Below are 27,613 nucleotides of genomic sequence, written 5' to 3'. Positions count from 1 at the left end.
GCCTTAGAGAGTGGAGACCTTCCCCTGGCTGGTGCCTCTCTAGAAGCTTTGTATTTCTTCCTTGATAAGGGTGAGGAAGAACGGTGCTGAGATTCTGCTAAAGCTGGAGGAGCGCTTCTCACTGACACTGCAGCACTCAGTACTGGGTCAGACGGGTTAACTAACAGTAGCCTAAGCACCGCCTCCATCAGCAGGAATTTCAGCCTAGCTTCCCTATCCTTCTTTGTCCTAGGCTTGAACTCTCCACAAATCTGGCACCAGTCCTTCATGTGTGCTTCCCCCAAGCACTTCAAATAGCTATTGTGTAGGTCACTCTGTAGCAGAGGCCTGGAACAAGAAGCATGTGGCTTGAAACCTGGTGACCGGGGCATACCTGGGTACGAAAAAAAAAATAAAAAATAAATAAAAAAAGGGGGGGGGGGGACACAACAAATCCAAAAAACTTTATACAAATAAACAAACAAATCAAAATATTACTATCCTAACGCAATGAACACTGTGGGAGGAGCTAAAAAAAGAAATGAAAGGGTTAGGGGTGGCTCTGCTCTTTATACTTGCACACAGTAGCGAGCAGTAGCAGGGGAAGCTCGAGCTACCAAACAGGTAGCGCTGAGGGAATAAGTTTCCAACTGCAGTGCACTAGCCATACTGACACCAAGAGTGGAATGCACATGTGCAATGACTTGAACAACAAACCCAAACTCCTAAATGACAAAACGTTTACAACTTCATGTTAAAAAGCCCTCCTTTCATACAACTTTATCCCTATAGATTATGGGATTTGAACATTTGGGTCTCATTACTAGATCTTGGTAACATTTTTCTATTATATGGGTAAAAATATGGACTAACACTGTACTGATAAATCTGTATTTGACATAAAAACAACTTTTAATGAAGCACTTTCCTCCAAATTATTTTGGGTATGATGTATAGCTTTCAAGAAATTACATATTTACAACCACCCATTCCCTACATCAAACCTGCTACAAAAATTAGAAAGCTCTCTCCCCATGTCACTCAACTGGATGATAATTGAGGCAAACAATTAAGAAAAATATTGACTAAATGCTAGATTTAAAAATCAATTTCTAAACTCCACATATACTAGCTGACAAATCAAATCATGTCCAGCCATTCTAAGGAAGCTGAAATGTTCACTATATTTTTGTAAATGGAGAAAGTGTGCCAACATATGTGATAGCACTGTTGTGTTATACCAGTTGCTATTTAGACCCTTCTTATAGGAGAACCACTGCCCGTCCAAGAGCCTCAGTTTCCTAATCTATAAAATGGGGATAAATTACAGTGACCTTGTTTGTAAAGCAGTTTGAGATCTGCTGATGAAAACCTCTATATAAGAGTTAGATATTATACGATAAGGAGTGATTTCTATTAGGACTAGACTGTGAACTTGTCTTGGATTATCTACTCTAGTTTTAGATTCAGTTTGAAAGGATTAAATTAAATGTTGTTTAGAAGCAGTGGGGGAATATAAGGAACTCTCTCTACTCCTAGAATGAAACTGTTCAGTAAAAGACCTAGGCCAAATGCTCAGCTCAGGTTAACCAGGTTAGCACCATTCAATACAATGGACCAATGCCGATTTACACAAGCTGAGAAACTGGTAACTTGTGCTCATTTTTTAATTTATTTATTTTTGCACTCTGGTAGCAGTGGAGAGAAATCATCCCAGTATGTATCTAGAAAAGCAGATTTGATTTGCTGGGGATAATGAAGCAGTAGGCTTTGTTGATGGTTTTTGTGAAATCTGATGGATCATTTCATGAAAAAAAAAAAAAAAACCATTGAATAAGGCACTGTTCTGCAAATTGCCGATTTACCTAGTCTCCTCACATATATTGAAAGATTTATAAATTAAGGGGACAAATAGATGGATAGTTCACTGTCTCCAAAAACATGCAAGAGACAATAAATTCTCCCAAGTTTAATGTTAACGCAACAGTTAATTATTTATTTTACTGTGTTTTTAAATTTAACAGCCCTTATTAAAAAGAAAGTTTTTCATCTGAGAATTACACGTTTGTGCAGGCTATGTCAATAATACACTAGGTCAGTGGTTGCCAATCTTTCTGGGCTCAGGAAGCATTTGTAAATGTTGACGGCTTGTTGACAGGGGAGGGGAGGAGAGAGGCCCTGCTTGAGGAGGGAGAGGGCAAGGAGCCAGCCCATCGCAACCCAGTAAATAGTTCTGGAGGGAAGAGGAGGGAGGTTGTGTCCTGTAACCAAGGTGGGTGGAAGGGTTCAGCTCTCTGCAAACTCTAGGACTACAGTGCCACTCAAATTTGGCCCCACCCCCTGAGGGGGGGGGCAGCTGGGTCAAATTTGTAAGAGAGGTATTGTGACATAGTACATGGGGTTGCAGTGCCACTCACTCAAATTTGGCTTGGCCAGTCTCCCATCATCATGACAGAGGGGCAGCTGGACCAAACCTGAGTAGCACTGAGATCCCAGAGGTCGTGCCACCTGGAGCAGAGAGCCCAGGCCAAGACAGCCCCATGGGACAGGAGCTGCCACGCAACCCTTTGAAACATTCTGGAAACGCAATTTTGGGTCATAACCCACAGGCTGAGAAACTCTATACTAGGTGCCCCACTTTGAAAATCTCATCCTTTGTATACTGGAAAATTATATGCTCCTAATTTACAAGAAACAACGTCTACTTGATTGTCTTTACAAGCTCATAAAGGTTGGAATATGCAAAGGACCAATTTAAAATTCTGTTCTTGAACCCCAAGTGGAGTGATTTAAATCACCATGATTAATCTAAATAGTTGATCACTGATTTAAATGGCTCATTTAAAAACAAACATACAGAAAAATAAACATTTATTTAAAGCAGGCTGAGTTTTTGTAAAACTCATTTGAAAATCTGTATTACAACAACATTCAATTATAAATTTATAATGGTCAAAAATTATAAAAGGTGGGTTTTTAAGTGCCACCACTAACAGGGTCTTATTTGATTTTTACAAGACCCCAACAGGCAAAAAACCCCAAAACTTTGAAAATTAAGGCCCTTATCCCGCAAACACCTAAGAAGGTATATAACTTTACTCTCATGAATATACTGCCAATAATGAAACTACTCATGTACTTAAAGTTAACCAGCTGCATTCGTGTTTGCAGTATCAGGGCTCAAACCACATTTCTATTAAAAATTCCCAGGGCATAAAAATCTGTCACTTCAAAATAATACTACTTCATTGCTAACAATGAAAAGTTACATATATTTCAATACATTAACTAAGTTTTCATAAGGACCTAAGTTCCTTATCTAATTTTTTTTAATCTATATAAAAACTTATATGGGCCCCATTATCATAGTATCCAAGCACCTTAATCTTTTTTAATGTATTTAACATTCAGAGGCAGGAAATATTATTGACAGGGATTCTGAGGCACAGACACAAAATGACTTGCCCAAGGTCAAAAAAGTCTGTGGCAGGGCAAGAATTTTCCCAAGTCCAAGGCATCTTTTTCTAAATGATGTAGGAACACAAGTCCCTTGACTTCAAACTGCAGATCTTAATGAAGGAATAGAACCTGGCCAATGCACTTCAGCTTTCTTGACTTGTGGAGGTTCAATAGACGGGAAGGAGCGTTGGTCAGAAGGGCTATTTGCTTATCAATTTAGGGTTTCAGTTTCTGTTGTTCTCACAGAATAATGTTAATGAGACTCTGGACTTTTTACAGCTTAAAATGAGCATTGTAAGTGTGAAATTTCTTAGTAAAAAAAATCTCTATGTAAATCTGAAATTCTACTAACTAGGAAATTAATTAAAGAAGAAATTATAAAACATTTACTTTAGCAATTAAAGACTAAAATGGGAAGTAAAGAACAACATGTAAATAAAATATAATTTAAATTGTTTAAAAAAATAGATTCGATAAAAATCATGATTTAAAAACATTCTGCTCAAAAACACTCAAGGGAGCTGTTATGATTCAAGACTTCAGGCATGCTTGGGAAAAAGAAAAAAAAAAAAAAAGACAGTGGTACTGTAATTGGAAACTGCCTACGGAAATAAGTGAGGTTTTCTCATTAACCCATTTAAAACTGCTATGCTGCCTGCCTGGAATGCAACATCTTGTAATTTAACCAATCAAGGTAGGTTCCAAGCCTACAGCCACTAAATATTGTATTCTGTAATTGATAATAGAAGGAAACTTCCTGAAAGAAGATACAGTAGGACCTCAGAGTTACAAACACCTTGGGAATGGAGGTTGTTCGTAACACTAAAATATTAGTAACTCTGAACAAAAAGTTATGGTTCTTTCAAAAGTTTACAACCGAACAGTGACTTAATACAGCTTTGAAACTTTACTATGCAGAAGAATACTGCTGCTCTTTTTTTTTTTTTTTTTTTTTTTTTTTTTGTTAGTAGCAGTTTACGTTTAAACACAGTACTGTACTGGTTTTTGTTGGTTTGTCTCTGCTGCTTCCTGATTGCGTACTTCCAAGTGAGGTGTCTGCTTGACTGGTCAGTTCATAACTCTGGTGTTCGACTGTACAATAAAGAGAATGTTTTTTCCTCCCAACTGTTTTCCATTCACACTTACATTATTCATTAACACACTTCCTTATTATTTTTACTCTTTTCTACCTACCAAACTTTAGTCCTCATATTTGAGTAACCATTACCGCTTAGACAGCACTCTGATAGGCAAAATAGAAATACATGTTTTGTTTAACCTCTTAAACCTGCTTCCCATATTTATACCAGGATCAGAATGTCAAAGAACATTTATATATGATTAACTGCTGCTGCGCCGCCAGCAGAGGGAGCAAGCACTCAAATTTTTTATGATACCCATAAAATAGTTGCTTTGAAATTTATTTTTTTTAGGAAAGTGTCTCCCTCATCAGATTATAACTGTTTAATGATCGACCAAATGTCAAGTCCAAATGACTTGTTAGTATCCTTTTAAATTATCTACATGTAGTGTGCAAAATCCCCTAAAATACATTTTACAAAAGTATTTTTAATATGTAAATTAATAGATACACATAAAAACATTTAAAACACTTCAAAAGCATATGCTTTATAAACTAGCACACATCTCCTCCTTCCCCTCACCACAACAGCTTCAAATGAGCTTAAGGCAAGTAATTTCACACCACTGGAGATGTTCATCTCACCCTACTTGTATAATGTAGAATAAAAATTTCATTATTTATTGTGCTTATAGCCATCCTGCAATAAAAATTTTAACAAGGAGATGTGTCTTGGAATAAAAATGTGCTTTATTGCTTTAATTTAAATACTGGAGTAATTTTAGGTTTGGCTAATCTGTCTAAGGCAGTGTTTCCCAAACTTGGGACGCCGCTTGTGTAGGGAAAGCCCCTGGCAGGCCGGGCCAGTTTGTTTACCTGCCGCATCCGCAGATTCGACCAATCGCGGCTCCCACTGGCCGCAGTTTGCTGCTCCAGGCCAATGGGAGCTGCTGGAAGCGGCGCGGGCCGAGGGACGTACTGGCTGCCGCTTCCTGGAGCCCCCATTAGCCTGGAGCAGCGATCCGCGGCAAGCGGGAGCCGCGATTGGCTGAACCTGCGGACGCAGCAGGTACACAAACTGGCCCGGCCCGCCAGGGGCTTTCCCTACACAAGTGGCGTCCCAAGTCTGGGAAACACTGGTCTAATGAATTAAGAGAGTTTGAGAAAATAACAGAAGATCCTCCCACCAACTTGATAAATGTAATGTGCAGATTGTAAGAGTCCTTTATATATGAACTAATAAGAGAAAAGAAGTTATTTAAATTTATGATCTTCAGGACCACAATGCAATAGAATTAGATACTGGGATTTTTCTTGTGTGAATCTTTAAATCAGAATGAAGTTTGCAACCACATATAGTAATTTACAAACTAAGGTAAATATATCTCAATAGACACATGAAATTTCAACTACAGTGTATACAGGAAAACAGTGGATCTCTGTTTTCAGATGCCTTTTGTAATTACAAACGTACAATTGAAAAGCAAAGCATGTAAAATCAGAAACATTACCAATTTGCTTTGCTACATATTCCTTACTTTTCCATGTTAATTATTTAGACAACTATTTAATTTTTATTAATAATATGTATTTACTATATTATGCAGAAAAAGGAAAGGTACTTGACTATTTTGATTTTTACAAGACTACCGTACTTTGGCAAACAGCCACAGTAAAATGTAAATTATTTTTTCTCCTCTTTTTCTAAAATAAAGATGCATCTTCCAACGCATCTTTGGGGGGCGGGGGGTATTATGAGAACAGGTTTTATTTAAACCGTTTTTAACAGTTTACTTTGTGTCCAACAATATATGGTCTAAAAACCTTCCTAAAACCAAAAGTTTAAATATAATTTTAAAATTATTCTAAAATAAAAGTTTTTTTTTAAATAAAAATCCATCATTAGATGGTTATTTTAACTGACATGCAGATCTTTTACAGATTAACTATTGCAGCCAAAGAACATTAAATAAAAGCTAGCACAAACTCTGAAAAAAGTTAAAATGAAAACTACATTTGGTTCACTAATAAATATAACATAACACTGCACACAAAACTTAGAGCATAATTTCCAGCCATACCCACAAGGGAGCACACTCCAGCCATTTAACAGATCTCTCGTAGGCGCTGAGTGTGACAAGAAAAAGCCAAAGCAATAAGGAAGTAGCATTCAACAGACCGGTTCATACAGGTTTGGTCACATCCGTGCAAGCCAATCAGCAGTCTTCTTTCACATATCTACCTACCTTCCCTGACTAAAAGGGGGTAAAGAGGCCATGTTTCAAAGAATAATTCAGGAAAAAGGCTACACTTATCAAGGACTTGCCTGAGCAAAATATCTAAAACCATTGGTATTTTCAATTTACATAATTAAATATCCTAAAGTGTCCAAGTATTAATGCTCTGCTTAAGACTCTTCAAATAGCGTTTGAGTACTTCCACAATTCTTAATAATCACATGACCAATTCGCAACAAAGAAAGTATTGCCACAGGTGCCCAACCTAGCAAAAGGTAACTTTTATAAATGAGGCATTTCTGATCTCAAGGAAAGGCATTTGTACAGTGGTGCACAAAATGATTCATGTATATAGATGGAAAATGTGCAAGGGGTTGGATTCTATAAATAAACTTTTTAAAAAGTTTACATAGATGGCAATCATAATTATGAAACATCAACATGCACAAATATTGTGTATATCTATTTAAATTCACTTACGACAATTCCCTTAGCCTTCTCTTTCATATTAAGCTTGAAAATCATATATAGTTCTGTGCCAAATAGACAAACACCACCAGGAACATCTCTCCAATAATACCTGCAGATTTTTCTCCCTACTGAAAGGCAAAGGACCAACATTCAAACGGCCAGTGGCTATATGGTAAAACCAAAAATGTGCCAATGTATTTTTAACAATACATGAAGGGCCCCTCCTGCAGCCAATTAGAGAGTTTTCCCTTTCCCTCCCTCAAGTCTTTTGCAGGAGAGATCACTGCTGTGAAGCAACAAAGGCAGGCATTAGCATAGCTGCTATGGATTAGCCTATAATCGTCTGCTCATATGAGCAGCTCAAGAGCTGCTCAAAAAGTTAGCCAATCAGAAGCCAGCTTTCTGAATCCTGCCTGGTAACAGGAGACAGACGAAGAAAAGGTTATGGAAAGCAGTGAAACAAGTTGGGATCCAAAACAGTGCACAATAGTTCTTTTCATAATACAGTCAATCTAGAACAGTGTTCGCATAAAATCCCCAAAATGTGTATTAGCCAAAACCACCATAACCACAAAAACACTTGCCAAAGAGCAAGAACTATGTGGAGGAAATAAAGATGGTTTTCTCTATCATCATGTAAATCAGTGTCCTTCATAGTTATCCAAATATGCAAATCTAGTTAGCATTTGGCATAGTCAAAGAAATAAGAAGAGCAACTGATCAGGGCACTTTGTTCTAGGTGCAGAGTCCAAGACTCCAAAGTACAGAATGAAAGAACTGCATGGAACCTGCATTTTTAAACAATGGCTCCTAAAACTCAGTTTTCAAACTGGAATGAACTGCAGTAACAAGTTAAAATAACCTGGCAATAATTTTGAAATTCATAGAAAACAATTATATCCTTATATACAAAAGAAAAAACTACACTGTTTCCATGTAAATCAATCTACAAAAAAGAGGACAGATGCTAAGATGTTCTGCACCAGTGATATGTTTTAGATATCGCTAACATATTTTCTTAAGTCTACCTTATCTGATTGCAGTTCAAATCGCAAAGTGCGCAATATACAAAACATCACCTATTCGGAGTCTTTCACAATTATATCTACTTTTGAAATGTAACTAACAGGATTGTCATATAATAGATTGGCAGCCACAAATACAATTTCTTTCTGCTACACGTTACAGCAGTTTTTGAATTCTCTCCTTTAAAGCTAAAATTAAAGGAGTGTTAGCTGAATAATATCAATTAAACTTGTATGTCAATTTTAGGGTGAGAATTTCTTACAGCATTTATATCACCATTTGCTCTATTTTCTAATAAGCATATTAACATTAAATATGGGACAGTTCTAAACCTACTACACTATTTTAATAGACTTTTTGCTATTTATAATATTGACCTTTCAATGAAATGGTTAAGTAGTAAACAAGTTCATAAACAAATAGCCTTTCCCCCTTCTAGTACAGAGAAGCCTTGTAATTTTTTGAACATACCCAAGAGGGAGCCTGGTGCAGCAATGCTCTTAGTTTACATAATCTCCCCATAGGAAAAATAAATCAGCAGTTGCTTCATTGTTATTGTACTGGGAAAGAATTCAAATACCTTATCTGATTGGCTCAAATCAGCAGTTGCCTGACAACCAATCAGATATCAGCTCCTCAAATCCTGCCCAGCAACAAGGGAAGCACACGAGGGTACTACCAAGACTCCAAACAGGGTGTGAAAACAAATAAGGCTGAAATATTGTACATAGCAATGACATTTTAACCAATATAAACAGATTCCCAAATAAGTGCTAAACCATGTAAGCAGAAGCCCTTTTTCTGGTCTGAATGAAACAACTGAAGCTTCACAACAGAACTAGGTGATGACTGTAGCAAACAGGACATTTACAGTCTCAGTAAAGATACTGCATTTTACATCTACAGGTCCCTGTAGGCTAAATTGGAGTAGGACATCTTCTAAGACTACAAACTTTCACTAATGTAGACATTAGTTTAAAAAAAATTGGTTAAAAAAAAAAAAAAAGCGGAGTTTAAATACTGCAGTGGTAAACCCTTTCCCCCTTGGAATATTTCATAATGCACACATTCTTCCCACTATTCCAAAAGACAATTCAAGCACTGCTCCTCTCATGAGAGCAAAAACCTAAGTGAGACAAAGAATCATTTTTTAATACGCAAGATTTTCTCTTAGACCACAATTCAGCAGAGCACTTAGCACATGTTTATGTCCATCCCTATGCAGGCCATGTCTACACTACCCCTTATGTTGGCAAAACTTGGCACTCAGGGGTGTGAAAAAAACACCCCCTGAGCAACATAAGTTTCGCCAGCATATGCGCTCATGTGCACGGCATCTCCCACCAACATAGTTAATGCTGCTATTTTAGGTGGTTTTATTATGTCAACGGGAGAGCTCTCTCCTGTCGGCAAAGAGCGACTACACAAGCGATCTTACAATGGCACAGCTGTATCAACACAGTTGTGCCACAGTAAGCTTGCTAGTGCAGATATGGCCTCAGTGAGGCACTTAAGCATGCACTTAAAAAGTATGTGCTTAAATGGTTTGCTGAAGCTGGGCCTTAGCGAACAGAACTTGAGTTCAAAGTATTTTCACCTTTTCTATACCATTTCTATTTGAGGAACAGTTCCTCCACCCCCACCGAGGTAACAGCTCAGATTTTTCCTAATTTTTTTGTGTCTTGCATCTCCTGGATGTGCTAAGTGGCTTAACGAACCTGTAACTATGACATTCGTACATTACAGGGCAGCTGCTCTCTGTAGGTGCATATACTCAAATTAAATCTTTCAGCTTTACCCAAGCAATTCCACTGAGTTGAACATAAACTTGGTCCACTAGTATCTGTCTTGACAGATGCTATAAGAAGTGGAAACATTCATTCCCAAAATGTATGTTTGTTTTTAAAGGGGGGGGGGCAAGAGCATCTCTCCCAATAACTTGGTATTTTCATTAAAAATTACAGTAAGCACCACAAAAACAATTCAGGTTGCTAAAAGCGATCAGTTTGTTAAATCAGACACACACACACCCCTTTGTAATAAAATATAGAGAAAAGCCTCAACTTGTTCTCAGAATTACATTTCAATGCTTATTTGGATTATGAAAAGTAGCAGTATTTCTTGAAGGGAATTTAGCCATATTAACAAGAGTCGCTAGTCTATTTTTTCCTTTCTTCCTAGGACTATTATGGAGTTTTATCTTTACAGAGAATGCAAAACCTCAGCTTTCCATGAACTGCAACACCTCAAAGCCTTATGTATAAATATTGCTACTGCCACACATTTGTAAAACAGCAGAATGTTCTAACATGATGACATTTATAGCCATCCAAATGAGAAAGCAAATATGGTTTGTTTATAAATACAGTTTTTGAGTTAACACTTTTTTAAGATGAGTTAGTACATTTTAAACATCTGTGGTGTTGTATGTGTCTTATTCGCATTTTTTACATAACACAGGATTCATTACTACCACTCCCCATTTGGCAACATAATTAAACAATATCAAGCGGAGTTAGTTATGCCAAAGAAGTTGATACACAACGTCACAACCCTTGTAGAATTAAAGCCTATATATCTACTTCTGAAATCCCCAAATGAAATGAAATTATGCAACATGCAACAAAAAAGTACAGATTGCACACTTGAACTAATCATTCATATACAAAGGATAAAAAAAAGTTACAGCTACTACACAAAGAAAAACTTGACAATTGTTTTTAAAAAAAAATCAATTCCATTTTTGTTTTGAAGTTTTTCTACACATTACAAGAATATCGCCTAAACCACACCTATATTATAGAAGAAACTTACAGCGAATGCTTACACAAAACACATGAGGACTAAAGCTGCAAGAGAGAACATTGACAGACATATGATTCACTATTCCAAGTTAGGCCTCTTCACTGTAAATATAAAATGTTCTGTTGGAGCCAACTCAGTATGCACTTTATCTAATGAAGAAAGTAAGGCATTTACACTTACATTTAGAATAGCTTTCTTCTAAAATTAGTCCACTTACTATGTGCATCTAACTGCAGTGATGCAATTCTGGCCTCTTAGCCTTTGCAACTGTGGCATCAGACAGCTCATCTCAGAAGAATCTGATGTCATTAACAGCAGCCCTCTGAGGTCACTTGTCAGACATAATGAAAGAAGAAAGTGAAGAGAAAATGGCAAAAAAAAATGTAAAATAAGCAGGAGTAGCATTAAGAAATTGTGTTAAACTTACTATGTGTCATACAAACAGTAATATTTTTAACTCCTTTCTTTTGGTAACCAAAAATGGCTATTTGAAAATCTACCTAAAAGAGCTTTTGTTCAATTTCTCAAAAATGTGAACTTTAACATGCTCTTAATATACTAGGTTTGTTTTTCTCTAGGGAAGATTTGCTTTCCGCAGAGAGATGATGTACACCTGTTGGGGGCTGTTTTGTTTATTTGCTTGCTTACTACATCCAGTCACCTATGCACTGCCACAGATATAGGTCACTACTGAAAACACCAAATCCTTCAAATCTAATTCAAGGAGGCAAGACTTCTTGTTCCTTCAAAGCTTGTTGATGTTTTATTTCCTGTAATTAAAACTTGGTTAGAATACTGATTACCTTTCTTTTTTTCTTTCCCCCCCTTTTTTTTCTGGGAGCGGGGAATCCATTTGTTTACTTTTACATTAAATAATGATAAAAATATTTTGTAATGTAAAAAACATACCCAAAAGAGAGCCCCCTGCAGCCATGTTGCCACCTTATCAGCTCTCCCAGCAACAGAAACTATACTTGACTAGTCTGATGTCACAGGACTAAGCGGAGATTTGCATAGCCCCTCTGGTTGGCTGCTGAAGATTAGTTTGCATACACCTATCAGTAGCTGGAGGCTGAGCAACCAGAAGGAGGAATACAAAAATCTGCCTGGCAACAAGCTGAAAATAGAATCAGTACACTGGGCTGAGACCTCGAATGGGTGTGAAAATGGGAGACTACTACAAGCCAACCCATGATGCCTCAATTTGCAAAATTATACATATATGTATGTACAATATGTATGGCCTTCCAAAAAAATTTTTACACCTGAAACTGTATAGCTATGTAGCAGAGACAGATAAGCAACTTCTCTGCAAATGCAAGAAATGGAAGGGTCACACAGTATTCAAATATTGCACTGAAGGCAAAGGTGTTAAATATTGTATAATATATTTTTCTAATATTTGTGCTTTTTTATGAAAGGAAAAATTAGTTTTAAAAAGCCAAGCTAGGCTAATCATTTTCATTAAGCATTTTATTAAAGAATCCCTATTACACTCAAGCAAACAAACAAAATTAGTGGCATTTTTATACAGTTATAATCTCATACATTTTTATACCTCCTCTCTCATTATTTCCCATTATTAACGGGTGTGATCATGCAAATGGGTGTGAACAGAAACTGTTATGTTAGACCTGTTATCTCTGCCAGTTTAATTTGGTGATGTTACAACCAAACATTTGACAATACTATCCACTCGAATGGAAATGAGTGTGACCATCATTCATATTGGACTGTGGCATCCCTGAAACCGAGATTTTATTCCTGCCTTGTAAATTATCTTTCTGCTGAGGAGACCACTAGTCTGCAATGACACACACTGAGGAGCAATAGCAGAATTCCAGACTACAGGACTCTTCTCATAAGGAATTTAGCATGGTGAGCAGCTTGAACATAAAAAAGAAAGCTTCCATTTACACACAAAGTCTCTTGGTAATAAAACAGAATCCAGAATGGGGTGGGGAGTAAGCATACAGCAATTTTTTAAGTTTTCGCAAATATATTTCTGAAATTACCCTAAGTAGGGCAAAGATCAGTATCCACAATGGTTTACCGGAGACCTCCCGTCATCCCCCGAGATAATCAACTTCAGCAGTCCAATTTTCACCAACTTCGCTGCCAAATTATTGCACATATGTACATACACATGCGCACACTCCTACAAACATTGTCCTCTAGGGTGTACAAATTAAATTAGGATTTTTATTTTATTTAATTTATTTTATTTTTTGTAACCAGAGATGGCTGCTAGCATGTAGAACACAGACAGAACAGTTAATAGTTTGGGATTCTTCAACAGAGCAGAATCATGAATACGCAACATAAATGAAGTATTCAAGTCAACCAAAAAGGAAGACAAAAGAAATGTGCACATTAGGAAACTTTTAAAGAATAAATGTTGGAAGGAAGAAGTGTCACCTTGCCATGAAACAGGTTTCTATAAGTAGTAGTTTTATCAACTATATCTAAAGTCATAAAAATTTACTAGGCCACTTTCTATTGAAAAATTGTACTCAATTATTTTGTTATTTTTATTGGTTGGTGTGGTCCTTTACCCATAAAACAGCTGTTTGACTAATATTTACAGACTAAATATTTTCAGTAAATATCAACTGCTGTCAGGAGAGCTTGAAAGGTATAACTAACCAATGTTGTTTTCTTTTTATTACTAATGGCAAAGGATAAGAGAAACACTTTCAATGCAAGGTCTTCAATTTATTAGTATGAACAATGGCCGTGGCTAATGACAGATACTGCATGTTTCTATAATGCTGAAAAATCACTTTCTAATAAACGTCGATGACAGTACAAAATCAACAATCTCGAGCATAGATTTGGGCAAGATGTATTTGAACTAGTAACGTATGATAGATTAAATTCTCTCAGGTCAATAGTCAGCCAGTTGTTATTTTATCTTATCTTTGCTGCCAGGAAAATATCTGTCATTCAACTCAACTCAAAAATGTAAAACTATGCACTCAAAGAACAAGATTCAAGATATTTTTCAAAGAGTATTTCCAAACTGCATTTCAATATGTTTCAACTTCTAACATAACCAGTTATAGCCCAGCCACTTCTTCAGCCTAATTCTGCCACAAAGCAAATTCTACAGTCACAACCAGTAAAAAGACTGTCAAGGCTTAACAAATGAATCATTACTCAGGCTGACTGAGGAGGAGCTCACAATGGGAAACAGGAAGTGCGTAAATACATCACACCAAAAAATATGGCTCTTTTATGTTGCTTCGGCAATGAAAAGGAGCTGTAAACTTAACCAGCTTTCTGCGGGTTTTGACAACATAGTGCTCTCTACACCCCGCTGTGCTCTGGCAACTCCCCTTTGCCAGAATGTTTCCTTGAGATCAAAAACAGGGTTCAGATTGAGCTAGTACATGGCAGTACTGTGAACCAGCATCTTTTATGCTGTCTTCTTGTTCTCTAACCTTTCATTTTAAAAAAAAGTCTTTAGTTCATAGGTTACCAAGATCCCTTCAAACCAACTGTAACTGATCCAGTGACATGCCTACAATTGCAAACCTGAAACAATAACTAAGAGGTGTGACCTGCCTTGTCTATTTCTATCGGTGCGAACTAAAAATGACCAATGATAATACTTCATTGTTACCAATTTCATTGCTTGCCAGAGTATGAAAGAAAGGAGAGAGGAACATATGAAGATTTATATAATCCATTGTGATAGTTCTTTTTGGCACCTTAAATGAGTGGTTTTGGGAGACTACCACCAATCCCCCACTCCTCCAAACCAAGGAGGAGTCAACCCAAAGAAGCCTGGTAGAGCCCAACAAAGCATCTGCCACTCATCCCCACCAGGGTGCTGCCAAGCTCAAGTAGTCCGCAGACCATACAGCTCTCAGCAAGGGAAAGCCAAGCTTGAGGTTCCCAGCAGAATCCATGGCGTACAAATATTTTTAGCCCATTTTTATAAATGCTAATATTTTGTTTGCTTTTTTGACCACTGCTGTGCATTGAGCAAACACTTTCAGGAGGCTTTCAGTTCTGAGTAAAAAACTTCCATGCTTGTTATTTGTACATGAAGATTTTTTTCCTTTTTTAAAAGTTTAGTCACAATAATTATTCAGTTTTTGAGTACGAGAATGACAAAATTACAACCACCCCATTATAAAGAAAACAGTGGCCTTTCTTTGAACAACCCTACTGTCAAAACTTCATGGCGTTGACAGCTGAAATGCTGCAAGGAAGCAGCTCTCATTGAAGAGCAGTATCCTGTCTTGTCCACAAGAAAACTGGTTTTAATTTGACAGTTATCCACATATGAAATCAAATATCAAGCATCTTCCTATTGTTTACATTTTTCATGCAATGAAATGACTACTAGTAATATGGATAAGCCCCACATGACATCCAATACTTAAATTTCTGCATTTTCTGGACAATTTAAATTATGATTTTTATTCATTTAAAATAAATATTTGACATCACAGCAGGAAAAACTTGAAAAAATAGGTATTATCAAAGTCTACAGGGTCAGTGGTTTCTCCTCACCTGTCAGTGACTGAGAGATCTGAGATCTGCCTCCAGAGTCATGAGTAAGCTGAAGACCCACTGTAATGGATGTGGGGACCTCCATGAGCAGAATTATGGTATAGGTGCCACATGTGATCTACACAAATCCATCTGAATGAACAGATGAAGCTTTCTGGAGGCCAACAGGCTCACATAAAAACAAGGCAGAGGCATATTTGATCTCTTCAACTGGAAACTCTTAAAAACTCAAAAACATTTCATTGATCAAACATTAGAAGAGAAGAACTGCACAGAACAGTGCTGGTTCCAACTGTGAAATGGTAACATAGTTCCTGTTGCTTGAAAGCACTGAGAGGAGCTGCTGTAAAGAAGTAGACCGCTGATTATCAAATTTAGTAGCCTGATTTTGACTGTGGACTATATCAATCAGATTCTTCAGCGGCAGGTGGAAGAGCGCAATATGGACAATACTTTCACACGACAGGGCAGGGGGGTAGACAGGTAAATGCTGCCCAAGGAATCAACTTACAAAGGAAATGAGGATTTTTTGTTGTATCTTTTTGTTCAAATTCACATAGTTGCATATGTTACTCACACTTAAAATTACTGATTCCTATTAAAATTAGGTATTTACTACCACAAAAGGTAAACAGTTAATTTATACCACCTTCCCTTTTAGAAAGATCTTAGTGAAGGATTCCTGCAATGCTGCACCTACATTTTTATCGTCTATAAAGGAGGAAGGTTTTTTGATGGTTTATATGGATACACATTAATTTTAATAAATGTGTATCCATTTAAATTAATGCAAATATATTTGTGTTTTAATTAAAATTAGCTCATTTAAATTGGGGGTTAAGTTTTTATTCCATAACATCCACAAACTCTCCCACTCAAAGCCAGAGACATCCTAATTTTAATTCAAACACTATAGCCTTTCTTTCTGAAAGAAGATCTCAATATTTATCTGGACTGCTAATAATAAAACCAGTTTGAGTTCTATTTTAAATACACAAGGAAAAGTGTTGCGGGAGAAGAATGATTTACTGTAGCCCATAGCTGTGCTGGATGGTTCCACCTGACATCCAACTACCCCAAACAAAACATGGAGTTTCTGTCAAAATATCCATCACAGAAAGTCAGTATTGAATCAATGAAAAGGGCAGAGACTGCTGAAAAAAATCAATGTCTAGTTTGCCAGAGTATCCTAAGAGAACATAGCTATTAAAGCTTGAAATACCTTAGCCTAGGGCTAATTAAGTCTTGCACAGACATGATTCACAGAATTCATGTGTCTGTTTGCTCTTGATCAAATATAGTCAGTCATAATGAGGACTAACAGTATGTAGTAACCCCTTTAGGAGTTGTACTGTCTAGAAACTCAAAACACCTTTACAACTTTAATACAAGCTTACAACTACAGTATATTTTAAAAACTGTTTTTTCAATTCTTATTGCTACATAAACAGATGATTTTATTGACCCTGTTCTGTCCTGAGAAGAAACAAGAGAAGCAGTTATAATTAAATGAAAGAAACCACATGTGTATTAGCAAAAAAGGAATTGGGTTGCAAAAAAACAAATAGCTAGTATGGTATATACTCAAGAGCAGGAGTTCTCAAACTGGGGGTCGGGACCCCTAATGGGGTCACGAGGTTATTACATGGGGGGGTCACGAATTGTCAACCTCCACCCCAAACCCCCTTTGCCTCCAGCATTTATAATGGTGTTAAATATATAAAAAAGTGTTTTTAATTTATAAGGGGGGGGGGGTTGTTTACACTCAGAGACTTGCTATGTGAAAGAGGTCACCAGTAAAAAAGTTTGAGAGCCACTGCTCAAGAGCTCAGCATTTCCCTTCAACTCTGGCCCATTTGACAGGGTTAAATGCAGTCATGGAGCAATAATTTGCTGTCTTTATTTATTTGCACATCTAAGATATATGTCCATGCTAAAAAATTCCTATATACCATGTCAACATTTAATTCCTTGATTCAGAAATTAAATCTATTTCTGAAAATAAGTGTAGTATATGAGCTAAAGACCCAAGATGTGAAAACGTAGGTGACAATGAAGAACCAAATTCAAGCCTAGCATATGGAGGAGGCCAGAATAACTCTGCCTGAAGTCCACTAAAAAGACATGGCAATAACGACCATATAAACACAAATTTCCTGGAAAAAAAAGAAAAAAATGCCCTACAAAAACTAGTGACTAATTTCACATTTGATCACACTGGGGACATCTCTCTCCAACAGCAAGACAGGAGGTCAAAGTTCCTTTGGGTGCAGTATTCCAAATCTCTGCATTACTGTAGTAGCATAAATTAGATTACCTTCACTTTTTCCTGGTGACCAGAGCCACAACTTTAGCCATAAAGCAATAAATTATACAGACTCTGAACAGCTCTACTAAAATTTTGCCAGGTTTCTTTAAATTAAAACATGTGAAGACCAAAGTCTCAGCATCATCCCTTTTGATCTCACCAATTGCATCTGCTCTTTGATATCACTGAGACACAGAACCTGGTACACAGGGCACCAAATTCTATGTCAGATATAACTAGGCATTCCCACAGGAAATTAGAAGGTGGCACTGATGGGAGCTGTGAAGGCAAAGAAACATTCTGGTTTATACAAAATGCCAGTGAAATTTTTCTACCCAGGTCAATCTTGGATTCAAATCTTTTTTTCTGCTCATATGTATCTCAAGAGACAGCTTTCTTTGAGTGTAAAGAGTAAAAGTTTCCAGAAGTTAAGCCTGGAAAATTAAAAAGATTCATGGTTTGGGGGTGGGGAGCAGGAAGGACGTATACCGGGACCCCCTGTATAATTAATCTGTATTACATTAGATGACTTTCAAGTAAAGGAAACTAGCCATAATCTACAGCAAGAAACAAATTAAAGAATGAAATGCATGTCTATTTGCTACTGCCTATAATTAAAGGTAAGAGCCTGTCAATTGCCAACTATTTTGGTTCATTTTTCAAATTATAATGAAACAAAACAAAAGCATTTCATACAGTTACTTAAAAATACACAGAAAGTATAGTTAATTTGAAGACTTGCCTTTTTCAACCGTCATCACATGAAGTTTTTGGATTTGTTCACACTTGCAAGGTCACAGTTGCATATGATATAAGCAAAGGGTTAGCAGAAAAAAAGAAGGGAAAAAAAGGCTGCCCAGAGTGCTTGATCTTGGAAAATTAGGACGATCTTTTACATACTCTGGACACCATTTCTGTGAGTTAAGACAAACACTAAGTCTACCAGAATTATCTTGATTTTGGAAGACAGTACTAATATCCCTTCATGTTTTAAAGAAACCAAGGTTTTGTTCTAGTTTTACAAAAACAGCTTGGTGACCAGATACTTTCTCCCTGTCCACCCGAAGTTGTAAGGCACAAATATGTGTTAGCCTCACAATGCCCAATGGTTCTCACAGTGTTGCCCATTATACATATAAAAAGACACCCCACTCCCCTCAAAATTATCTATTTAACATCTCATGATTTTATGTCAATCTCATGATTTTCAAAGGTTTGGGCTGGCCATACCACATGAAAAGAACAAGAGAGCACATGGGCTCAGCTCAAAAACATCTTGGCCAGACAGCAGGACCAGTGGGTGAGTGTAGGAGCTAGTACAGCAGCCGCACTACCACCAGGAGTGAGTGGGGGGAGAGAGGGAGGATAAAAAGCTAGAAAGTGAAAAAAAGAAAGAAAGAAAGAAAGAAAGAAAGAAAGAAAAAAAATCACACAAATTGACCTGTTTCTCACCCTGGCACACCCACATATTCCTGAACTGCCATCCAATGTGACAAGTGTCCAACTTTGCATTCTAAAAATTGACATTGCATTCACAGAAAATTAAATAAGACTGAATTATACTGCATTTATTAATCAAGACCACACCAAAAGGCTAAATACACAAACTTTTCTCAACAGTGAAGAATCCACGCTGTTCTAACTCCATGAAACAGGAGAATTCATCTTTGAGACCCAGCTGGACTTATTCTCCCCCTAGCAACTCAAGATCCAGAACTGTGCAGGGGAGAGCTCCCCTTCAGGGACATGAGGGCCCATGCAGCCCAACCCCTCCTCCCTGCCACATGAGTTCAGGGAAGAAAAACTGCTAGGAGGGAACAGCCAGAAACTCAGACAGCAGAGACAAGCAACTAGAGAAGGGACCTTCAGACACTGATGTCATCAATACCTGACTTTTCCATGACCCAGGGACCTCTTGATGCCAACTGGCAGAGAGAACAGGGTTTTATGGGAATCCATTGGGCTTACATGTGAGGTTTCTACAGAGAACCAGTAGCCCACTTGTCACCCTGATCACTGCAAAATGTATGTAAAGATAACATTTAAGAAATTATGTAACTATATTGAAAATTATCTTCTTAAGGTCTTGGTAAGACAGGTGACCAGGCGATGACATGACTCTGACAGGTTCCTTTCAAGTAGGAGGTAACAGACGCATCTCCCTGTCTGGTCATATGTGTATTGTCCGCTGCACAATGGACACTGAACCTGATGCTAATCAAGAGACTGAAATAAATAAGTATATGTAACCATTTGTTTCATAATTCTACTATTACTTTGAATCTCTGTTTTGTTAAATAAACCTATTCTTGATTTCACTATAAACATATCTAAGTGCTATGTGAAGCAGGGTGGTGATCAGAGCTGGAACTGGTAAGCTGGGGTGTACTGTTTCTTTGGAATTAATGGATTTGTGAATAGTATGTGTGTCCAGTGAACCAGGGGCTACACACTCCAGGGAGATGCTCAGAGCGGTGACAGTTTGCCTTTCACTAACCTGGAGAGACAGCAGGGCCTGCGTAAAACTAAAGGGGAGCAGTTGTGTTGCATGTGGCCGGTGGAGTTGGGCAGCTGAGTCCCGGTAGACACAAAAAGGTTTCTTCATGCTAATGGCAGATGCTCTGTGAGGTGCCTCAATTCTGGGTACCCCCAGGAAGTGTCACATCCTCTCCACCCTCCAGTTTTTACTCTGGACAATTTTCCCCTATGTCTTTTGACTGTTTGCTCCAACTCCCTATCCTCAGTCTCTTCACTTCAGTCTCACTTCAACTACCCTCCATGCTACCCTTTCTGCTATCTTCTTAATTCCCACCCTTCAATGCCCCCTTCCTCTTCCTGCTCTTCCTTTTCAACAAAACCCCACTTTTTTTTTTAAAGAAACCAACAAAAAATTATGAGACTAACATGACATTTGCAGACTATCACATTGTTCTTGAATGTTATATTCCCTCCCTCAGATTTGTTTTTACTATCTAAGATTGTCCCTGCAGTGAAGAGTTTACATTCTCCTTGTTTGAAAAAAATGCCTAGCATAATGGGACCCTGATCTCAGTTAGGGTCCCTAGATGCTACCTTAATAAATAAATAAATAAATGGCTTGACGCTCTTCTACATGAAAACAAGTTGTTGAAGAAAAATTAATAAACAATGTTTAGTTTTGACTACCTCTATTTCACATTTTTTTCTCTGCTGTAAAATTGTCAAGCTGGACATCTGCTATAAGAAAACAATGCAACATTCTGGAGAAAGATGTCAAGAATACATATAGTCAGTATATTCAACAACAAGACTCAACACTTTTACATTTTCCAAGCAGTGAAACCTGTTGCAGGATACATAGCAACTGCCGAAGGACATGCAAAAGTCACAATACACCCAATGTTCAAACATATGGATACATTGATTAATTTATCGTGCAGCACACATTTGTTGACTATGAACTGTCACTCTTCACCCTGAAGGGGATCATATTTCAGTGGTGCTGTTTGCATATCAAGTAATACAGAACTGATGTGTTTTGTGTCCATTACATTTTCTACAAGTGAAGCTGCTGAATATTCAGACTTGTTTAATTTCCATAGTGGAACAGTATCTTCCAGGGGATAGGGACAGCACTGCCTGTTCCCAAGGAATGACAATAAGAGCGTGGTTGTGGAAAGACTGAGCCAGGAAGTAAAACTGACAGTAAGTAAAGTCCCACGGCACTGGCAGCACAAGTATGAGCAATGGCCCGACAACAAGGAGATGAAGTGAGTACAGTTGCTGCTGCCCATTGTCATTGCAGGACAGCACAAAAATGAGTATAAAAGTAGATATGGGGAACAAAAAGTCCGGAAATATTTGCTGTAAATTTTCACTTTTTTTTTTTTTTTTTTTTTATTAAAGTTAATTAAAACAAACTACCAGGAAATATTTCCAGTTCCACAATAGTTTACGAAGCACTTTGGGACCCCTCAGTAGGATACAGGGTATAACATGGTATTAGCTCTGAGAGATGTTTAAAAATAGCCATTAAAGAGAGACTTCTCGGATCTAAAAAGCCACATCCATCTTACAGAGTGGGAACGATGATATAAGGTGAGTGGGAAAGGAGTTTTCAAGAGAACTGATTTTTCTGCTAGACATCTCATCCACTATTTAATTTGTTCATTTTTCTTTTTATAAAGAAACAGAGGAAACATGTATGTTTGAAATGGCAAAAGAAAACTGAGGACATTTTTCTCTCTAAAGATGAACTAGCTTCCCATCTTTTAGACTCAAAAATGGCTATAGTTGGACTTCAAACTACCTTTAATTAGCTGCATTTCTAAGTGGTTGTGAACAAGAAGATTCTCCTCTATGAAGTCTGGATAAGACATCTGTTTGCAGGAGGGGAGCAGAGTGGAACAAACAGACAAATTAACTTCAGTTCTTAAAAAAAAAAAAAAAAAGCTGCTCAATGAATACACACACACACACACACACACACACACACACACACACACACACAGAGTAAGCAAATTTGCAGTTCCAAAAGCTGGGTCAACACATGAGAGCCATAATAATGCGGTCTTCCATGAGGATTTTAGATCCAAATTTGCCTCTCCCATACAAACCCGAAGTTTCAATATTTTATTTTAAATTATACACATGAAATGCAAATTCATAAAGTTAGGCTACAGACAATATGACGTCAATGATACCACATCATTTAAAGTGAACTGATCTAACGAAGCTTTACAGCACCTTTCATCTCCAAAGCAATCCACAATCATTAGCAAATTGATCCTCAAAACTCTTTTAAAGTGAATTATAACATTTTAGAGATGGGGTGCATGCATGCACGCACAGAGTTAAGGTCCACACATTCAAATGTAGTCTCTTTGGCGGTTCAATAAGAAGCCTATAGGGCCAGATTTTCAGAAGTACTAAGCTTCAACCGGAGCCCTAGGTGTGCCTCACTTCTGAAAAATCAGGTCCTTAGATACCTCAAATTAGGTGACCAATAACTAAAGCATCCAAAATGAGAGATTGCTTTGAAAGTTAACCTGTAAATTACTTGGCCAAAGCCAAAGGGGGACTATGTCAGAGCCAGGATTAGAATTCAAGCATTTAACTCCCAGTCCTCTGTTCAAACCAAGAAATCATACCTTTCCTTTTGTGTTAATGTCTCATATTTGGACAATGGCAAGTTGAAATGTACCATATGTATAGATATAGTATTTAACAGAAGAGAGGCACCCATGCTACTCTAATTTAGTTTGTGAAGCTATTAAGTCACTTTCTCCAACAAATTAAAGACATTTTGAAAGCCTATGTTATAAACTGCAGATTTTACATGCACAATACATTGTGTTTTATGTGTCAAGGACAGACTGGTAGTAATGAAAAACAAAAGCATATTTTGGCATCCAAATACTTTTTTCCTCAGAATTACATTTCCATAATGAATAGATTAGACAATACTGATTTTAAATAAATCAGTTTTCATTATTAGTTTCCTCTGATGTTATGCTTGTAGGCTTAATATGTTCCTTCCACCATTGGGTATTTGGCTTTCACGAGTCTCATAAAAAAAGCTTGAGCAGCCTGCTAGATATTTAAACTATCAAAACATGTAATGTGTATTTTTAAAATTGGGGTTAATCAAGTTGGGTGAATTCAGAAGAAAGAAAGCTGGGGGAGAAGGATATGACAATCAGACCTTAAGTAGTCCTTTCTGAAATATGGCACAAATTTAAATTAGACCGTTTTAAACAACCTAAAAAAAACAAAAACAACTCTTGATTATTACACCCCTATCTTCCTTCAGTCAGGTATCCTCATAAGACAGGTATTTTGAAGACTCAACTCTGCCTGAACTGAGTCTTATTCAAATTTGGTTGGGGGGGAGGAGGGAGAGAAGGCAGAGAGAGAGAGAGAGCAGTCTTTCCCTGTTAGCTGCATTAACACTAGCTATAATCATCTGTGGCCAAGAGACAGCACACAGAGTTGCTAAGCAACTCTTCTTGGGCCATCTCAATACCAGCTTTCTGCCACTTGGGAATACTTAAATGAACCTAGCACTTGCACATAAAAAAATCCCAGAGGCAATGCATTACTAAATGCAATACCAACTGCAAACAAACTCTTCACAACTGTTTCACAAAGTCTGATCAAGCAAGCCACAGACCCTTTAAGAGAATTTTTTTTTAAATAAACAAGCAATCAGCTTATACCATTCATTCATTTCAAAATCAAATTCCTCCTTCTATTTTGATCACTACAAAATTTAAGCCATGAAGGTTTGTTTTGTTGTCATTTTTGTAAAGCACATTAAGACCTCATGTGGAGGGCAAGCAAAAGGTTGCAAGGAAAAATGCAAGAATTAAAAAAAATGCAGGGAGTATTTACTTTTCCACTGTGACAGTCTGTCCCCCTATGTTCACCCCTTTTTACAGGACTATGATAATTTTTGAACAAAATACGTCTTGTGAGGTATGATTTGAAAACTCAATTTGCTATCCATTACTGTCCTGGTAAAATATGCATGGCCGGCAACATCGTATGTCAAGTTACATGGTTCTAATATATGATATTACTAAGACATGTTCCAAGTCTGGGGAGCAGTCACAAACCAATTTCCCAGAGACAAAAGGCTAGCCGACACCTCAGCCAGGTGTCAACAAAATCAAATGGACCATCACCTGGTTAAGTGGCCGTTCTTTGGCAGAAAAGGGGTGGGGGGCCGCAAAAAAACCCTACATCTTGACAAAGAAATAGCTTGGGATTCCCATCACACAGACTGTTTCCTGAACCTCAACAGGGGAGGATTCTCAACGAAGAAAAAGAACAAGGGAGAGCAGATATCCCAAATTATCTCTCCCCTTTCTCTCTGCCTCCAGCATCCACAATACCTGAACAACAAAGGAAGCTGCATTGGACTGGGGGGAGGGATCCTGATTGAAAGAGATTCATCCAATAAGGCTGCTGAAATGTGGTCAGAGAAATCTTTGCTTTGAATTCATTTAATAATCTAAGTTAGGCATTAGTTGTGTTTTATTTTCTTGTAACCAATTCTGGCTTTTATGCCTCAATACTTGTAGTCACTTAAAATCTATCTTTTTGTAGTTAATAAATTTGTTTTACTGTTAGCTAAACCAGTGTGTTTGGATTGAGGTGTTTGGGAAACTCCATTTGGGATAACAGGATTTGTGCATATCATTTTCTATTAATAAAATGATGGACTTTATATGAGCTTGTCTTGTTCAACAGAGAGCTGGCAGCACGAGACATACATTTCTGGGGAACGTCTGGAACTGGGAAATTGCTGGTGTTGCTCTGCAATGTAATTCATGAGTGGCTGGCCATAGCACTAATACAATATAACTGGGAGTAACTTCTATGCTGGATGCTATGTGTGAGCAGACCAAGAGTGGTAGCTCTTACAGAGAAGCAGTGCAAAAGGCACCCCAACGTGGAAAACTGAGGAGAAACAACTGTTCATTGGTCCAGATAGTACCCTGCATGTAATGTCCCATCCACTCCTAAATTTTTCTAGATATTTACCTGTACATGATTTTTCCGCATAACAAGAACCCTAATCTGCGTGGGTTGTGGTGACATTAGTGTGGTAGGAAGAAACAGCACTATACAAAGAACAGTTACTTTACAGTAACTGTGGTTCTTTGAGAGGTGTTGTACACATGGATTCTATGCCACACATACTTTCCCTGTGACTAAGGAGTCCTACTCATATAGGATTTTGTATTAATGAAGGAAATAAGGAATGGTTAGGCTCATTCTGCCCATTATGCCTCAGGTGAAGGGGCCCTGCAAGGACATCTGAGGTGGAGGCATGGCTCCAGCTTACACAATTGGCCAAACAAACCTAATCTTTGTTCAGTATCAGATGTATACAAAGCAGCCTGCAAGGAGGTTCTAGCTATCAGCTGTTCCTCTAGCCTGATGGATTTGAGTTCTTCCCTGTGATCCTGTGGGAGTCTTTTCATAAACTGAGACAATTTATCCCGGTGCAGACCGATGCTTCTGGCAAAACACAGAGTGGTTTGCAATACACATCTGGAGACTTGTAGAAGAATAGATTTTTCTGCCAAATAGATCCAGTCTCAGTCTTCTTCTCTTGTTGTTGTTTTAGGAGGCCCTTGCTGCCTGGGCCTGGATCATTCCTGGATAGCTGCTATAACAAAATGAGCCTGGCACCAGATGTTAACTAAAAGGACTCAAAGCCCTTGGGAGGAACTCCATACAGTGTGTCTACCCCTCAGAAGTGGCAGGCATTGATGTTAAAGTCCGCCACAAATCCTCTGCAGGCTTTAAAAATACCTCGTTAATAGACATGACAAGTTTACCAGGCATGGAAGAAAGAAGACTATGTAGCACCTTGTGAGACTTATCCCACTGGAGAGTAGTGCAAGAAATCTTGGATCTGGGCCATGTGTTTCCATCAGGTCTTGAAATACCTTAAAAGCTGAGGATAGGAGGACTGACTGCCTCATTAGGAGTGGATGATGAAAATGCCACCAGGATCAATTGTTCTTCCATCTCTGCCCATTGATCCTCTTCATTCTTAGACAAAGAGAATGTGGCCAGAGGAAGGGGGAGCAGCACAGCACTAGCTTGTGGTCATATATCTGCATGCCCAAAGGCCTCTAAGCATATGGATACTGGATAGGTGTACACAGAAGAAAAACAGGGGCCCCGTTTCCTGTGAGATCCATGGTCTCCCTTGCTCAAAGTAGTCTCTGGAATCAGTCTTTGACTGCCAGTGTGGTGCCCATGGAGGAGGAGGGGATACGTCTCTACTATGTCTTGATGGAAAAGATTTAAAGAACATACCTCTTTCAGTGGTGGGGCTATCCTTGATATGCTCTGAAGCTCCTGCATCTTTCCTACCAAGTTAGGGAAGCAGACAGTATCAGGCTCTCAACTGTACCAAAATTTTGGTGGCCTAAGACCTAGTTAGTACTGATGATGTTCTATGAGTCAGCAACAGGGACTCCAGTATCAAGCCCACAGACAGGCCACTTGGTGCCCAAAAGGCTATAAGCATCGAAAGGGATGTTAACTAAGTGCTGATACTGTGGGTACCAAGAATGTCAAAGAGTCAGTGCTGGAGAGAAGGTAATTAGTGGTTTTAGCCAACACAGAAAGCACTCTTTTCATAACCACTACTGAGGTGCTAGAAGGGCCCCATCTTAGGCCCATGGCTGCAGAATTTGAGGAGTCTAAATGTCAATTCTTATGTCTCCAGTCTGAGGGTCCCAGAGAAGGAGATCTATGTCTCGACTCCAGAGCAATGCTCCTTCCTAACCCTTCTTAAATAAGTCGATAAGTACAGTTAACCAATGTAGTCTCTTAGATGTCTCAGCACTGGAGCTCGGGGTAGAATCATGGCTTGCTGGGGCAAGAGGGACTGAAGGGAGAACTGAGCCTTAACTGTGTCCTTCTCTGTGCCCAGGGAGGTCTTCATGGAGCACTTCAGAAAAAACAACTGAACTAGCATCCCCAGCTTTCTGAGGCTGCTTGGAAAAACAGCAGCAGACGTAGAAATGGTCAAGGATATAACCTTCGCCTACAAGAAAAAGGCACTTAGCGTACCCATTGTTGAATGGTACAGATGCATTACAGGAGGGACATATCTTAAACCCTGGAGATTTAGCTCCAGTTCCAGTATATGCACAAGAATGGAATCAATGTGGACAATCACTTGAAGACAATTCTGTTAGTGAAAGACTCCCACTC

At 38.1% G+C, this 27,613-nt stretch overlaps 1 protein-coding gene across 10 annotated transcripts in view; it reads right to left on the bottom strand.

The window, feature by feature from the left end:
• The window catches only part of ATF7IP (activating transcription factor 7 interacting protein), a 171,001-nt gene that overhangs the window by 104,987 nt on the left and 38,401 nt on the right, over window positions 1-27,613 (bottom strand). Inside the window, exons 1-2 of one of the 10 annotated variants that reach the window (XM_054029943.1) lie at window positions 11,968-12,035; window positions 11,239-11,389 (exon numbers count right to left, since the gene is read on the bottom strand). The exons of 7 other annotated variants lie outside the window; for them this stretch is intronic. In XM_054029943.1, the coding sequence (XP_053885918.1) occupies window positions 11,239-11,240 (2 nt within the window). In that variant the 5' untranslated portion in view covers window positions 11,241-11,389; window positions 11,968-12,035. Of the gene's footprint in view, window positions 1-11,238; window positions 11,390-11,967; window positions 12,036-27,613 lie in introns of those variants that run through there. 2 more of the 10 variants (XM_054029981.1, XM_054029991.1) reach the window with 2 other exon arrangements.

The sequence above is a fragment of the Malaclemys terrapin genome, chromosome 1, assembly GCF_027887155.1.
Source record: "Malaclemys terrapin pileata isolate rMalTer1 chromosome 1, rMalTer1.hap1, whole genome shotgun sequence".
Lineage (NCBI taxonomy): Eukaryota > Metazoa > Chordata > Testudines > Emydidae > Malaclemys > Malaclemys terrapin.
The sequence above is the reverse complement of the archived record's forward strand: the minus strand, read 5'-3'. Positions and strand labels throughout refer to the sequence as shown.